Source organism: Anabrus simplex, chromosome 2 (genome assembly GCF_040414725.1).
Source record: "Anabrus simplex isolate iqAnaSimp1 chromosome 2, ASM4041472v1, whole genome shotgun sequence".
Lineage (NCBI taxonomy): Eukaryota > Metazoa > Arthropoda > Insecta > Orthoptera > Tettigoniidae > Anabrus > Anabrus simplex.
This window is the reverse complement of record NC_090266.1, coordinates 153288727-153305864: the sequence shown is the minus strand read 5'-3', so window position 1 is coordinate 153305864 and position 17138 is coordinate 153288727. Positions and strand designations below refer to the sequence as shown.

The 17138-nt window shown below is 39.4% G+C and overlaps 1 protein-coding gene across 1 annotated transcript in view; it reads left to right on the top strand.

The window, feature by feature from the left end:
- The window catches only part of LOC136863945 (zinc finger protein on ecdysone puffs), a 259166-nt gene that overhangs the window by 227198 nt on the left and 14830 nt on the right, over window positions 1–17138 (top strand). The window contains exon 12 of the mRNA XM_067140395.2: window positions 3502–3638. Within this exon, the coding sequence (XP_066996496.2) occupies window positions 3502–3638 (137 nt within the window). The remainder of the gene's footprint in view (window positions 1–3501; window positions 3639–17138) is intronic.

Sequence of the window (17138 nt, the reverse complement as noted above, 5' to 3'; positions counted from 1 at the left end):
TATGCACAATGGACTCAAATAAGTAGTAGTGTAGTCAATACTCAGCTGAGTATTTAAAATTCAGTTACATCGCGTCACCGCAAAATGTGCAGTTTCCAAATTGTCTTTTGTGCAATAAAACATTTACTAGTATCAAAGCCATGAAGCTTTCGTGAATGAAAGATCATTTATCCAGAGTACACAGTGATAAAGTGGGTATAGAACTTAGTTATTTTCAACACCTCAAAGCTAAAGCTGATAAACGGCCTAATGCGAGTGAACTATTTAAAAAAACGAGCAACTGATCTTGACAAAGATTTTCTTGCTTCTTACGAGGTGTCTTTATTGATCGCTAAATGTGGTAAACCTCACACAATTGGCAAAACTCTTGCTTTCCCGGCTACCAAATTAATTGTTGAAATCATGCTAGGGGAGGGCCCTAGTAATAAGTCAATCCGTTCATTGGAGCGACAATACTGTTTCCGGGCAAACTGACTAAATGGCCATGGACATTGAATCCAAACTCACCAATTTGTTGAAGAAAAAAAAAGTGAATTTGTGGTGCAGTTTGATGAGTCAACTGTGATTGATAACAAAGCAATTTTATTACGTAATGTGAGGTTTATCAATGATCAAAAGGAAGTTACTGGGGAAGTGTTGTTTGCTAGAACTTTAGTCACTGATACGAAGGAATCGTCTATTTTTAAAGTGATATAAGATTATTTTGAGGAAAAGGAAATTCACCTAACGAACGTGAGCACTTGCGCAACAGGCGGTGCTCCTACCATGTCAGGTCGTCATGCTGGGTTTCTAGCCCACCTGAAGACAGATGTGCCAGAGGTCATCGCTATTCACTGTGTCATTCATAATCAACACAGCTGCGAAAAAATTGGGTGGTGTCGTGCATGAAACCCTACAACTGGTTATTACTGGTGTCAACAATATCAAGGCTAATTCCCTCAATGACAGTCTGTTCAGACAACTTTGCCATGAAAATGATGAGGAATTCGAGCGCTTGCTTCTACATACGGCCGTGCAGTGGCTTTTCAAAGGAAACTGTTTGTGCCGTTTCTTTTAATTATTTGACACGGTTACCAAGTTTCTCCATACGTCTCATCCTGTTTTAAGTGAGAATTTGAAGCAACGCAAGTTGGAACTTGCATACCTTACAGGTATTTTTGAAGAAATGAACAAAGTCATTATAAGGATTTAAGGAAACGAGATGAACCTTATCGAGGTCAAAGGAATTATTTCATCATTCATCGCCAAGCTTGATATTCACAAGTTAAATATTGGCCATAAAGAGCTGATTCAGTTTCCAACCCTTAAAAAGTGTTCAGTGTCAGATAAGGAGACTCCTGAACTCCCGAAGACAAAATCCTATTTTTTACTGATCACCCCGACCAGTTAAGAACTGACATGGAATCAAGATTTGAAGCTGTGGATAAGCTTGATAACTCTTCAGCAGACTGAGTTTCTAGATGTGAAGTATGACTGTGAGGTGAAAATCATTTTCAAGCTGAGCGGTTACGAGTTAGCCTGGGTTAAGTTTATGGACACTTATTCACAACTGTGGGGAAAAACTGAACTACTTCTCATCTCATTCCCATCAACATATTTATTTGAAAAAGAATTTAGTTCTGTTGTCCAGCTCCTCACAAACCAAAGAAATAAGTTGGACATTTGCCTCAAAGGAGATTTGCGCATGAACTTGACGAACATAAGGCTGGATATTCAAGCTTTAACTGAAATCCACCAAGCACGAGGCAGCCATTGAAATGTTAAAATAAAACAATAACAAAGTTTTCAAACTTTCATTTATTTTTTCAAATTTTGGCTGTCAACTTTCTCGAATTTTCCAGATTCCAGTTTCAAAATGTAAACATGTACTCCTGTTTTTTAAAAGTACATCAATGATCTTAGTTAATTATTTCACCTCTTTGTTCTTTAAAAAATCTGTAAAAATGTACATTTTAATATTTTTGTATTTTATTTAACCCTTTCAGGGTCAGGTTTTCTAAATCCTCACATACCCCACAATTTAGGTTTTCACAGGCACATAAATAAATCTCTCTATAAATTGCAAAGCACACTCATGGATAGAATGCAGATGAATGAAATGAAAAATAACATCACACAATTTACCTGCTTAAAAGCTTTTTTGTATGATATTCCTCAAAGCATGGGGCAGGGCACAAACCAATATTCTTCTAAGCGATGTTTGTTTACTTGACCCATTAATACTTATTGCTAAAAATAAATACATTTCTTAGACAGTAACATCAGTCCATTTTGACGCTCGGGATTTGGGAGAAAAGACTTAATTGTTCTCTACGTATTGCGAGTGATACTAGTTTGTTTCTATGACTATTTTTTCCACTAAGGTGCGCGGAAAAATTATTTTGAAAATGTCTAGTTTTGGAGAGTTTTCAGTCAAAGATTGGTCCTGGATTCCGGCAAGATCAGGCTTATAGCCGAAATCAGTAGGTAAAGATTTATTATTACCCGTTTCTTTTTCCCAGACCCGGTGATCAGTTGATACATTTCGTTTCTGCCTCTTCGCGGTAGCTGGTTGTAATTCTTCATCATTGTCACACCTTCATCGACGACAGTTGAAACTTCGGGTACAATATCGTCAATACTTTCTAAATCACTTTCACACAAATCTGAACCCTCACTTTCATCATTCATTAATATTTCAAACCCTTTTTCATACCTTTCAAAACTTCCGCAAGTCTGCGAGCAGCCATGTTTATTAGATGGCATTGACTCGCGAGTGTGGTAGACATTCACATGAAAAAATTAAGTTAACAGTGCTCCCAAAGAGTATACAAATTAGCGCAAGCTTCCGTAATATAGCCGATAGATGGCAAATACGACAAATTCTTCAGTCATTGCTGAAAGTCAAAGAGAAGCGAAGATATGATGCTTGGAAGTTCAACACGCAATATATTGCACCGTAACTGCTGCGGCACTTCCCGCGAGACGCAATATATTGCGCCGTGAGCCAGAAAGGGTTAAGAGTGGCCGGATGAAACTGCTTTATTATTTACACTTTACTTCAAATTAAAATTAGGCATAAAATGGATGGGCCACAAAAGGTTGGGAACCACTGACTTATACTTTCATTTCTTTGTAGTATGAAAACCTGTAAACACTAGAAATCTTGCCTGGGGGGTTGGGGAAATAAGAAAGAAAGAAAGAAAGAAAGAAAGAAAAAAATGCATTCTGCTTGAGCAGTGGATATATGGAGAAGCAACATTTCACATAGAAAGAATAATAGAATTTTGCCGTGCATATATTGCTTTTTATTATTATTATTATTATTATTATTATTATTATTATTATTATTATTATTATTATTATTATTATTATTGGATAGATGCTCGCATATTTTGCTGTTGTTTAGTGCATATAAATCTGCCCTCTAATTATCACTCAATTGTCTACCTGCGTGTATTGGGTGGTTTTCAAAATTTATATTTTATGTGTAAGTCTTAGTTCTTGATGTCTGTGTTTCAGCTCTGAAGATGGTGGTGCCAGCTACAGGCTTTGAATGTGCAATGTGCAAGTCCTTTTTCCCTGATGAAGAAACCGTTTCCGTTCACTGTCGAACAAAGACTCATTTCTACAACTACGTTGCATATGAGAAGCGTAAGGTATGTATGGTCTTCAGTTTTGTTGTACAAGTTTGTAATAGTAATTCTTCTGGGGGATTTTCCTTGTTCATTGTATACTTCCTTTATGTTTCTGTTTGTAAAGACAAAAGAGGGATAAATTAATTTTTTGTTGTCTCAAGGATGTGAAAACTTCTAATCACAATCTTACTCCATTACTCTCTAACCCAGATGTTGTATAAATAGGTGAATAGTTTCGTATATCCTACCCGCACATTGCAAGCACACATCAGTTAAGTGACATGTCTGTGGTTTGTAGTTAAGAGTGTCCGCCAGCGTAATGTTTAGCACAATCGGCTGTTGTTCTCGGGGGTATCGACGAGTTGGATTTCCGGTACTGCCAGAGATTTAAGAATGGCAGGAGGTTGATACGTGGTAAAGTCATACATGCAGCTCACCTCCATCAGTCTAAAAATATCTCCACCCCACGATGAGGACATGAGTTTAAGAAATATTCACAGTGGTTTCTGTTAATATAGCAGGGAAGTTCACTAACAATATATTGTAGGCCTAGATAATTTTTGGAGAAATAGGATTGTTCTACTCGTGGACATACCTAATGTACTTCTAACTACAGTAAAACCTCGTTAATTCGAAGTCGTTGGGACTCAAAAATCGGACTTCGAATTACGTGATTTCGAATTAACCGCCAATTCGCAATTCAGAAGTACCAACCCTCGCTGCGTTACAAAATATTCTAAGGCCCGTTACTGCATGCAGTTAACCTTGATTCACAGTTTATACCTTTCAAATGCCATCAAAAAAGAACTATTTCCAAAATGTATCCAAGAAGGTGCATTTACAGTATTCAAATAATGCACTTGGATATCTCGCTGGCAAACATAACTTCACGCAACGAAAGAAAGGTTAAAAAAGCACGATTCAAAGACGAGAAATCTATGCTGGCTCCCATGTGCAAGTACTTTCATTCATTGAATTACTGTACTGTAAGCATTTTAGATGCCTTGTATTTACACAGAAAGTGCCCGATGTCCTTAAAATCGAACTTTCCTATGACTATCCTTATACGATTTCCCGCCATGGCACTTCTCTTGTACTTCAGAAATGTAAACACTTGCCGTGTCACAAAGTATTCTAAGACTCACTAATACATGCAGTCACCTCGATTCACGGTTTAAACCTTTCAAATGCCATGGGAAAAAACTATTTCCAACATGTATCCAACAAGGTGCATTTACAATGTTCAAATAATGCAGTTGGGTAAATAACTTACAAACATAATCTCACGCAATGAAAGAAAAATACCACACAATTCAAAGACAAGGATAAATTATGCTGGTTCCCCTGTGCAAATGCGTTTTTTGGATTTCTGTACTGTTTGCATTTTTAGAGGCTTTGTACTGGCATGGAAAGTGCCCAACGCCCATAACATTGTGGCTTATCAATCTTTCCTATGACGAGGGGATAAAGTTTCTCGCTTCCATGTGCATTGCAACTGTATTTGTTGCAACGCACTAGACACTTGTACGATTCTCCGGCTGGCACTTTCTCCTTTAAAACCATATGATCGTTTGGGCTCGCATTCAAATAAAGTAATTCAGTTTCATCGGCAATGACAATATTATTCGGTGCCTACGAATTTATTATATGAGCCACTTTTTTTTTCCCCGTCAACTGTCGGCATCGCCAGTGTTCGCGGATTCTGTTTTCCCGCACACTGCCCGTTGCGTGATATTACGGCGTTCCTTAAAAGTTTGAATACAAAAGAATTCAGATTTCATTCAACTTAGTAGTCATGAAGCGCACTGTAGATCCACCGAAGTGAGTGTAAATGCGGAAAGCTACGGTACCACTCCACGTTCCGGAACACACGTTCTATTATGATGCGGATAGATTTCGAGTTAAAATTACTCTGTATCATACTACTGTTTGAAAATGTAAAGGCAGTTTCGAATTAAAAATCTAAATTTCGGTAATGGGGCCGACATTGTACTTCGAATTACGAATTATCCATATTTTGAATTAAACAATTGAAATAACATGCAAAACTGTATCTCATGTTTCCGGGAACGAGACCTTCTTCGAATTAGGCAGGATTTTGAATTAACCGGTTTCGAATTATCGAGGTTGTACTGTACTTCATCCGCAGTTTCCTGCAATGCATCCCTCAATAAAATCCACTTTCCTTCGATGTTTTCCACAGCCCAGCTTTGTTGTTTAGCCTCCAATTTCTTCTCCGTCCTGGATTCATATAGCTGCGCAGTTTATCTTTCAATTTTGAGACCATATATCTCCTTGGAGCTTTCCCTTTCTTAGCAGATCTGTAAGTTGCAATACGTTGCCTGTATTTTACCTGTACCAAGTAATGGTCCATATCACAATCAGCTCCTCCACAACTGTCAACTTGTAGTATGTTAGATCCATGTCTCCGATCGATTACTATATGGTCTATTTGATTCAAGGTGACACCATCTGGTGAACACCAAGTGGCTTTCTGTATATTCTTTCTCTGAAACAATGTACTCTTCACCACCATAGAGTTTCCCATGGCAAAATCAATTAGCCTCTGCCCATTATCATTTGACTCATCATGCAAACTTTCCTTCTCAACTGTCTCCCAATAGGCTTCTTCTTTACCCACTTTAGCGTTGAAATCTCCAAGTATTATTTTTACATCTTGTCTTGGGATGTATTCTATTTCTTGTTCCAATTGTCCATAGAACATATCTTTCTCTTCATCCTCAGCCTCCTCTGTAGGTGCATACACACATACAGCGTGATATTGAAAAAATGGGCCTTCATCCTTAGAGTGCATATTCTTTCATTTACAGGTTTAAAATTCAAAACTGCTGACTTATATCTGTCATCCACTAGGAAGCCTGTGCCTACTATTGTACCTCTGGCTCCACCACTATGCAGAACTGTATATCTACCACTTCAAAAAACACCATTTCCTTTCCATCTGACTTCCTGAATTGCTGCTATTCCAATATTATATTTCTCCATTTCTTGTTTCAAACTGTTCAGGGCTCCTGGTTTATTCAGGGTTCGTACATTCCAGGTTTTTATATACATATCATATTTCCGTTTGCATCTTCCATTTCCTCGCGTGGGTCGTTTACCATTGTCATCAGTCCAGCTATTCTTGCCTATGAGTTTTGTAACGAGTTGTTTTACCGATATAGGGTTGTTAGCCCCATGATCAACCCCCAACCTGGAGGACCAGGGTATCCCTCTTATTCTGGCCTATCACCTTTGACCTGTCCGGCTTGAGTGGCCCTACCAGGAGCTTATGCTCCCGCTTGCATAGCCCTCAGGATCACTTAGGCACGCAAGCTCCCACATCGTGACAAGATGAAGATACCAACGTGAGAGGAAAAAAAAACCATAGAATGTACAAAATTCATTATTATTTTAATAAAACGCAAACGTAAAAAGAAGGCTTATCAGAATGGCTCCAAACAAGGGCCGATACAGACAGGGATTTGTACGTGGACGAAAGAACAGAGCGAAACAGGTAGTTGTTGAATGCAAAAAGAAGTCGTCGGAAGATTTTGGTAATAACCTGGAAAGGCTAGGTCAAGCAGCAGGGAAACCTTTCTGGACAGTAATAAAGAATCTTAGGAAGGGAGGGAAAAAGGAAATGGACAGTGTTTTGAGTAATTCAGGTGAACTCATAATAGATCCCAGGAAATCACTGGAGAGGTGGAGGGAATATTTTGAACATCATCTCAATGTAAAAGGAAATCTTCCTGGTGGTGTTGCGAACAGCCAAGCTCGTAGGGAGGAGGAAAATTGTTGGTGAAATTACACTTGAGGAACTGGAAAGGATGGTAAATAAACCCTATTGTCATAAAGCAGCAGGAAAATGGATGAAATTAGACCTGAAATGGTGAAGTATAGCGGGAAGGCAGGGATGAAATGGCTTCATAGAGTAGTAAGTTTTACCATGGAGTATTGGTAAGGTACCTTTAGATTGGATAAAAGCAGTAATTGCACCTATCTATAAGCAAGGGAACAGGTAGGATTGCAACAACTATCGAGGTATCTCATTGATTAGTATACCAGGCAAAGTATTTACTGGCATCTTGGAAGGTAGGGTGCGATCAGTAGTTGAGAGGAAGTTGGATGAAAACCAGTGTGGTTTCAGACCACAGAGGGGCTGTCAGGATCGGATTTTCAGTATGCGCCAGGTACAGTAGAACCTCGATTATACGTTCCCGGAAACTACGTTTTCCCGTATTATTCGTTCAAATTACGTGGTCCCGCGAGCATCCTAATTAAATCACGTAAAAATCCCGCATTATCTGTTCCTCGAAACGATTTCCCGTATCAACCGTTCAGAAATTTCAGTCCCATCAACGCTAAATCCTCGATCACGCGTTTTTCAAGAAACTGTATCTCACGAAAGGACGGCTACGGCATACTTGCGGATCTTGGTGTTAACGTCCAGTCATTGAGGTAATTTGAGGAAGTGGAAAAGCGATCGGCAGTGAACTTGCATAAGGGACCATCTTAGCATCGCATTCGCGTAGTATTGTTCAGAGAATTGAAATCATAATGCTTTTTTTATTAGTTACAGTACTTTACGTCGCACCGACATGGATAGGTCTTATGGCGACGAGAAAATCATAAAGCAGAGTGTGTCCACGACAATTGGAAGGAGACAGAGCGCATTTCGACAGCTCTACTTAAAGACTGAAGGAGTTTCGTCAAATGTTCGTACTTGCAAAGCGTCTACATTATGTCCAGGGTTAGATGTTTACTTTTTTTAGTGTATTGCCGAACAGGTTTTCGGCATTTACCTCAGGGCACTGTATAGTCACTGAGCTTTCAGGCAGGAATCTAAACTGCTCCTCCTTAAGTAACACAAATTTAGTATTTTAACATTATCGTATACGATTACGTTATCGAGACCAGAACAGATGTTGCACCTTACATAGGCCTACTATTCTGCTGTCACCGAGAGAACCGAACCTGATGTAAACAAAGAACATCATGTATCCGTATGTATCCATCCGCGGTCTGGACGCTGATTGGAGAATCACTGGGCTACTCCCGAGCACATGACTAGAATCGCATGGGCTGTCGTTACTTTGCTTGATTGCGGCGATTACATCAGAATTAGCTCTACATAGACTGTTGCCGGCTACCGCTGATGTGAACATAAGTTGACACGCAACTGTGATGTGGATTATGAGACAAATTGTACTCACGATCTGCGAGAAATAAACAATGGCAAATGACATCTGGATATTTAATATATCAGAAAAGAAATTTAGATTTGAATGTATGGCCGAAACGTAAATACATAATAAGTCAATAACAACAGTGCATATAAGTCAAACTTCACACATTTAATATTTCAATGAAATAAAATTCTAGGGGGGAACTTATAGCATAGAAAAGGCAATATTAAAACAACAAAAAAAGTGCAGTACTTTACCCAATCAGAATCTGATAAAGGACGGGCTCTTTCCAAGTCTGATTCCTCTCTCCTCCTCATCAATTTTCGCCCAGCTTGCCTAAATGCATGAATTTGCTTCAAATAATCCCTCCGCCTAAGCCATATGTCTTTGCGATCAAAAACAAGGTTTTTCCTGTTTCTTTTATCAAATTTGAAATCTTTTTCCCGAAAAAGCTTGTAAAATGTTATTTTTTAAAATCGGGTAGTTCAGGATCATCATTCAAAAAATCCATTACTTTTTCCACAGTTGGCTGTTCATTTCTCAAACACAGGTTTCTGGTGCTTCTTCAATTCCCCAGGTGTTGTTACCAATCCTTTCAGTCATTCGCTTTGCGCGGAATTAATGCTCCACTCCGAAACACCAGTGAACTCGGATGTTAACTTCGCAATATCCTTTAAAGCTAAGTCGGGTATTTCTGATAAAATTTATGAAACACATTCAGTACAGTTGCCTTCTCGCCACTTTTCGAAGGTTTCCCTTTACGATGCTTAACGAACTCAATTCGGTGATCAGTTTTGCACAAGAACAAGTAATGTCTCAGTCACTCATTCCCTGTATCTGCTTGTTTCCCACGCTCACAGCTTAAGAAATGGCGGGTCAAGCACGAGCGCATGTGTCCCTGGCGCTCTTCAATTTGAAATGCTTGTTTATATTAAATAACAATGAATACAAATCGTTTTTTATGTATTGTTCTGACAAATTATTTGAGGAATTATATTCCGGACATTTTGCATGTAGGATCGCATTAGCCATGATGTGGCTAATGAACTAGTTTCATGTCTCCGCGTAGGTGTCTCGCGGCAGCACTAACCAGTAAACATTAACCCAAGCACATGCTCATGTTTACACCACAACTGGTTGTCTGGATGAAATCTGTATAGGTAACAAGACACATGCTGAACCTAGGTGACTGAAATGCTAATCGTTTTCTGCAAAACATACTAATGAAAGTGTCCTTTTGTGTATGAACTTTCTATCTGTAGTCTTTCAAGGTTTTCATTATTATTATTATTATTATTATTATTATTATTATTATTATTATTATTATGAACATAAGTGTATTACATTTGGAAGTACAACTCGTAACATATGCTAGCGATCAGCTGGTGGGTTAGCATGCTTTCTACAGCACAGCTTTATTCGGGAGGGGTGGCTTTTGGTACACATACACCACCTCGGAATCGAAGAGACCATCTCCAGAAACCATTTGCAAATAGATTCTCACTGTTTGGACTCTATAATTAGGAGCAAAACTATTTTTTGAAAGTTTCAGAAAGACGGGATCTTTAATGCTTTCGAGGGCAGTAAAGATTTGGGATGACGACAATGTCGGTAGCAGGGAATTTGGTGGCTCAAGACTATGATAATTCAAATGAAAGCAGTTATTAGGTTTGCTGTGTGATAGGCCTACTGCTTAACTGACAGAGACATATGACTGGCTATTAAGTTCTTTTGTATTGATATTGCATAATATGATAAATAAAACTGTATGTCCAGTCCTTATCCCTTTTCTCTACGGGGTCAAGTATGACGTGAGATGAATCTTTATAGTGAGTTTTTATGACCAGGTGGCCTTCATGACATCATCCTCATCCGGGAAGTTTGACATGAAACAAATGACATGGTATAAGAGTAACTAAAACCGACTGTATTTACGGGATATGTACGCCTAAAAGTCCTGTGTTTACCATTTATTATTTTCTTTATATTTAGAAATGCTACCTTCCAACAAAGGTAGCCAGTAAGATTCAGAATAGTCACAAATCTGATAAAGAATAGTGTAGAATACATTCATGTACAGTTAATTGTTCTTTATACTTGGTAGAAGCCACTGGATAAAATGACGGGCTATCGCATATTGGACCTCACACTTTTTGAGGCTATAAAAGGGGGGGTGTATCCAGTACACAAGGAAATGTGGTAATTCATCTTGTGAAATTGAAAGCAGCTCTGACCTGGGGTCTTGAAAGTCAACACTTTCATGCCATTCTGATGCTTATGTACAACCATGTGACCTTGCTGCGGTGGGGAGGCTTGCGTATCCCAATGAAGAAGATAGCCGAGCCGCAGGTGCAACCATATCGGATGGGTATCTGTCGAGAGAACAGACTAACGAATGGTTCAGCGAAAGGGGGTTAGCAGCCTTTCGGAAGTTGCAAGGGCGGCAATCTGTATGATTGACTGATACGGCCTTGTCATAATACTCAACATGCCTTAGTTGTGTTGATACACCTACACGGCTGAAAGCAACGGGAAACTACAACCGTAACTAACTCCCGAGGACATGCAGCTCTCTCTGTATGAATGATGTACTGATGATGGCTTCCTCTCGGGTAAAATATTCCGGAGGTAAACTAGTCTCCCATTCGGATCTCCGGGTGGGGACTACACGAGAGGGGGCGATCATCAGGAAGATGGATAGTGACATTCTGCGAGTCGGAGCGAGGAATGTTAGAAGTTTGAATCATTGTGGTAGATTAGAGAATCTGAAAAGGGAGATGGATAGACTAAAGTTAGATGTAGTTGGTATAAGTGAAGTACGTTGGCAGGAAGAACAGGATTTCTGGTCAGGCGACTACCGAATTATCAACACAAAATCAAACAAGGGAAATGCAGGAGTTGGTTTAATAATGAATAAGAAAATAGGGCAGCGGATAAGCTACTATGACCAGCATAGTGAAAGAATTATTGTCGTTAAGATAGACACCAAAGCAATGCCCACCACAATAGTGCAGGTGTATATGCCTACTAGCTCAACGGATGATGAGGGAATCGAAAGAGCATATGAAGAGATAGAAGATTTAATACAATATGTAAAAAGTGACGGAAATCTAATTGTGATGGGAAACTGGAATGCAGTGGTAGGCCAAGGAGGAGAAGGTAATACAGTCGGAGAATTCGGATTGGGACAAAGGAACGAAAGAGGAAGTCGTCTGGTTGAATTCTGCACTGATCATAATTTAGTCCTAGCCAATACTTGGTTCAAACACCACAAACGACAGCTTTATACGTGGGCGAGACCTGGAGACACTGGAAGGTATCAAATAGACTTCATTATGATTAGGCAGAGATTCAGAAACCAGGTGTTGGATTGCAAAACTTTCCCAGGAGCAGACGTGGACTCTGACCACAACTTGTTGGTCATGAAATGCCATCTGAAGCTGAAGAAATTGAAGAAAGGAAAGAATGCTTAAAGATGGGATCTAGACAAGTTGAAAGAAAAGAGTGTGAGGGATTGTTTCAAGGAACATGTTGCACAAGGTCTAAATGAAAAGGCTGAAGGAAACACAATAGAAGAAGAGTGGATAGTCATGAAAAATGAAGTCAGCAGGGCTGCTGAAGAAATGTTAGGAAGGAAGAAAAGATCAACTAAGAATCAGTGGATAACTCAGGAGATACTAGACCTGATTGATGAACGACGAAAATACAAGAATGCTAGAAATGAAGAGGGCAGAAAAGGATACAAGCGATTCTTGTCGAAGGTTGTATGGTCCTAGGAAAGGTAGATGCTGCATACAGGAAAATCAAGGAAACTTTTGGAGAAAGGAAATCTAGGTGTATGAATATTAAGAGCACAGGTGGAAAGCCACTTCTAGGGAAAGAAGACAAAGCAGAAAGATGGCAGGAACATATCCAACAGTTGTATCAAGATAAAGAAGTACATAATTTGGTTCTGGAACAAGAAGAGGCTGTTGATGCTGATGAAATGGGAGACCCAATTTTGAGGTCAGAATTTGACTGAGCTGTGAGCAACCTAAATAGGAACAAGGCACCTGGAATTGATGACATTCCCTCTGAATTACTGACTGCCTTAGGAGAAACCAGCTTGGCAAGGTTATTCCATTTAGTGTGTAAGATGTATGAGACAGGAGAAGTCCCATCCTATTTTCGGCAGAATGTTGTTATACCTATTCCCAAGAAAGCCGGTACTGACAGGTGTGAAAGCTATCGCACCATTAGTTTAATATCTCATGCCTGCAAAATTTTAACACTTATTGTTTACAGAAGAATGGAAAAACAAGTTGAAGCTGAGTTGGGAAATCAGTTTGGCTTCAGGAGAAATGTAGGAACACGTGAAGCAATCCTGGCTTTACGTCTGATGTTAGAGGATCGAATCAAGTAGGACAAGCCCACATACATGGCATTCGTAGATCTAGAAAAGTCATTCGATAATGTCGATTGGACCAAACTATTTAAGATTCTGAAGGTGATTGGGATCAGATACCGAGAATGAAGAATTATCTACAATCTGTATAAAAATCAGTCTGCAGTGATAAGAATTGAGGGCTTTGAAAAGGAAGCAGCAATCCAGAAAGGAGTGAGGCAAGGCTGCAGTTTGTCCCCCCCTCCTTTTCAACGCTTACATAGGACAGGCAGTAAAGGAAATCAAAGAGGAATTTGGAAAGGGAATCACAATCCAAGGAGATGAAATCAAAACCTTGAGATTTGCCGATGATTTTGTTATTTTATCTGAGACTGCAGAAGATCTCGAGAAGCTGCTAACTGGTATGAAGTCTTGGGTAAGGAGCACAAGATGAAAATAAATAAGTCCAAAACAAAAGTAATGGAGTGCAGTCAAACGAAGGCAGGTGATGCAGGAAATATTAAATTAGGAGATGAAGTCTTGAAGGAAGTAGATGAATATTTTTACTTGGGTAGTAAAATAACTGATGGCAGAAGTAAGGACGACATAAAATGCAGATTAGCACAAGCAAGGAAGAGCTTTCTTAAAAGAAATTTGCTCACTTCAAACATTGATATAGGAATTAGAAAGACGTTTTTGAAGACTTTCGTGTGGAGCGTAGCATTGTATGGAAGTGAAACATGGATAGATCGAATCACAAATGAAGAGATACTGAATCGAATTGGCGAGAGGAGATCGATTTGGCTAAATTTGACGAGAAGAAGAGATAGAATGATAGGACACATCTTAAGACACCCAGGACTTGTTCAGTTGGTTTTTGAAGGAAGTGTGGGTGGTAAGAACGGTAGGGGTAGACCAAGGTATGAATATGACAAGCAGATTAGAGCAGATGTGTGATGCAGTAGTTACGCAGAAATGAAAAGGTTAGCGCAGGATAGGGTGGCATGGAGAGCTGCATCAAACCAGTCTATGGACTGATGACTCAGACAACAACAACAACATCATGTACAATTTATGTTTTGCCTATACCTCTTGTACTTGCTAATGAGGTTTCCTTCTTGTCTTCTCACTAGTCACAGTGTCAGCTGATCTACATTCTGTGGACAAGAAATGGGTAGGTTTTTTTATCATTCCATTTCAAATGCTCAAGAGTTATCCTTGATATTTTCCAGTCTTCTGTTTCATGGAGGAGGTATCTGGCAGCATATTCTTTCTACTTGGCCTTACTGGCCGTAGTCTGTATGTCCCATTATCACACAGTCTGCCTCCGTAGCATAATTGTTAGTGTTATCACCGCATTTACTCATGTATTAGACACCACCCGGCGGCTTTTTGAGACGAAGAAATGAAACAAATAAATCTCACATACAAGACACCCCCCTTCCCAATGTAATTCATCAGAGAAGAACGATTCCGCTTCGAAGCGGGTACAAGTCTTATTGCAGCTCTGATTTCGCACCAATTTGTTAATAGTTTTACCCGTACGACCCATGCAAAGAAAACGTATCAAAGTCATGCGGTCCATCTGTTTTTCGTAGATAAGAAATGTCCGCCTCCGTAGCGTAGGCATCTTTGATCATGTCGCACAAATAGGTGAATAATTTTGTGTCAGACCCTCGCATTGCAAGTGTGCATCAGGTGTACTATATGTTTGTTTTTTAGTTAAGAATGTCCGCCAGCGTAATGGATAGCACAATTAGCTGCCATTGTCGGAAGTCTGAGTTCGATTCCCGGTACCGTACTGCCAGAGATTTACTAGTGGCTCAAAGTTTGATATGCTGTAAAAATGGTACATGTAACTCCCCTCCACTGGGGCATGTCTAAAAAGAGCTGCACCACCTCAGGATGAGTCACGGTTGCTGCTATTAATATAGCAGGCAAGATCATTAACAAAGTGATCGTTTAATATCTTGTGACTTGGGCCAGTAGAGGTATTTTTTGGAAAGAAGCAAGTTTAAAATAAGATTTAAAAACTATCCAATTATAACAACTTTTTTACTCGCCATCGAACCTAACAAATAATGACAATGATTTTATGTCCCTATTTAATTTTATCGATTGTCCGAGATGCCATACAATGAACGTATGAAATTCAACTTTGATAAAATGCATTACCGCCGCACCTGTAGATATCAATAATATAGTCTGGAACAAAAATATTTTTAAAAGGTTCAAAAAGACGGGGCCTCGAATGCTCTCCATTGCAGTGCATGACTGACAAGGTGGCAGTGAGGATGATGTCACATGGAATGACGATGACACGCCAGTAGCAGGGAAGTTGGCGGCGCAGTATGATGATTCAAATGAAAGCAGTGATCAGTTTTACTGTATGGTAGGCCTACTGATAAACTAACAGAGACAAATGACTGACCATTAAATTATTTTGTATCATTATTACATAATGTGATAATGCGATACCCTTGTCCCTTTTCTGTACGGAGTCGAGTATGAAGTGAGACGAGGAATTAATGAGCTGAAACAGGTGACGTGATATGATTAGCTAACATAGACTATAATTACTTTATATGTACGCCTAAAAGTCGTGTTCACCATTTATTGTCTTTTTACATTTAGCAACACTGCCTTCCAACAAAAATAGTCAGTATAACTCAAATACATTCATAATTTTGTTTTGAATAGCGTAGAATGTTTACATGTACAATGTATAGCTCTTTATAGCCTAGAACTCGTGTTCACTGCACAGAATTTGAGGTTATTGCATATTGGACCCCCCCCCCCCTTTTACTTTTTGTGGCTGTAAAAATGGGGGAAAAGGGGGTCTAATACACAAATACAGTGGCTGCCATCCCCAAGGGGCATGGGTTCGATTCTTTGTACTGTTAAAAATTTGAGTCTGGCAGGGTGCCTGGCGTGTGGTTGTCTATGATACATGCAGCTCACCTCCATTGGGGGTGTTTCTGAAAATAGCTGCACCACTTCGGGGTGAGGAGACAAGTTATCAAACACACTAATACACACTAAGGGAAACGTACCATTGCCCATAATTATCCATGTACTTAATACTAATGTCCCACACATATGCGTAATCACGCTAGTGTTATGTGTCTTCCCTTGCATAACTTCTGAAGGAATGGCAGTATATACATTGTTCAAGATTTTTTGTTTCCCAAAGCTTGCACGGCTTGATCATGCTGAACAAATAGTAAACATCCCCATTCATTTAATTTATGACTCTGTAAGTGCTTGGCACATTGTAAAAATAAAGTTAATTTCTGAAGTAAGTCGGTAATTACAGACGTCAACATACCTGCCAACTCTCCTAATTTGGGCGATTCCTGAATTTTCACTTTGCATCTTGATCTGATAACTTTTCTTTTCTCCATGTAGCTTTGCTAATCTGGTGCAGCCCTCATTTGGCAGACCCTTCAGCGAGGATGGGTGGCATGCGGAACTGTGTGTTAGTGTATTGTAGGGTACTATTGTGTGTGGTGTATAAGTTGCAGGGATGTTCGGAACAGCATAGAAACCTAATGCCCGTACAAAGGGAATTAACCATTCAAGATTGAAATCCCTGACCTGGCCTGGAATGGAACCCAGGGCCTTCTGACCGAAGGCCACTGCACCTACCATTCAGCAAAGGAGTTATTAGCTGCTGTGTAGCCAGAAGTCCTGTTTCTCATTAGTAACTTTAAAATGAAAAGTGAATTTCTCCTTTGCATTGCATTGTGTATTTGTTTGCCATTAACCTTTAAATGCATAGTGATGCAGATCTACATCATTATATTTCAAAGCACGTATAGCTCATAGCCGACTGTGTACCTGCGTTGTCTTCTCTTAGAAAAATCAATATTTTCTTTCGTAATCGATTTCTGAAATGTCCAATCGTGTTTCATCGCTCTTTTGTTTTAAATTGGTGGTTTAAAGGTTGTATGCGTTCTATGCGGTTAT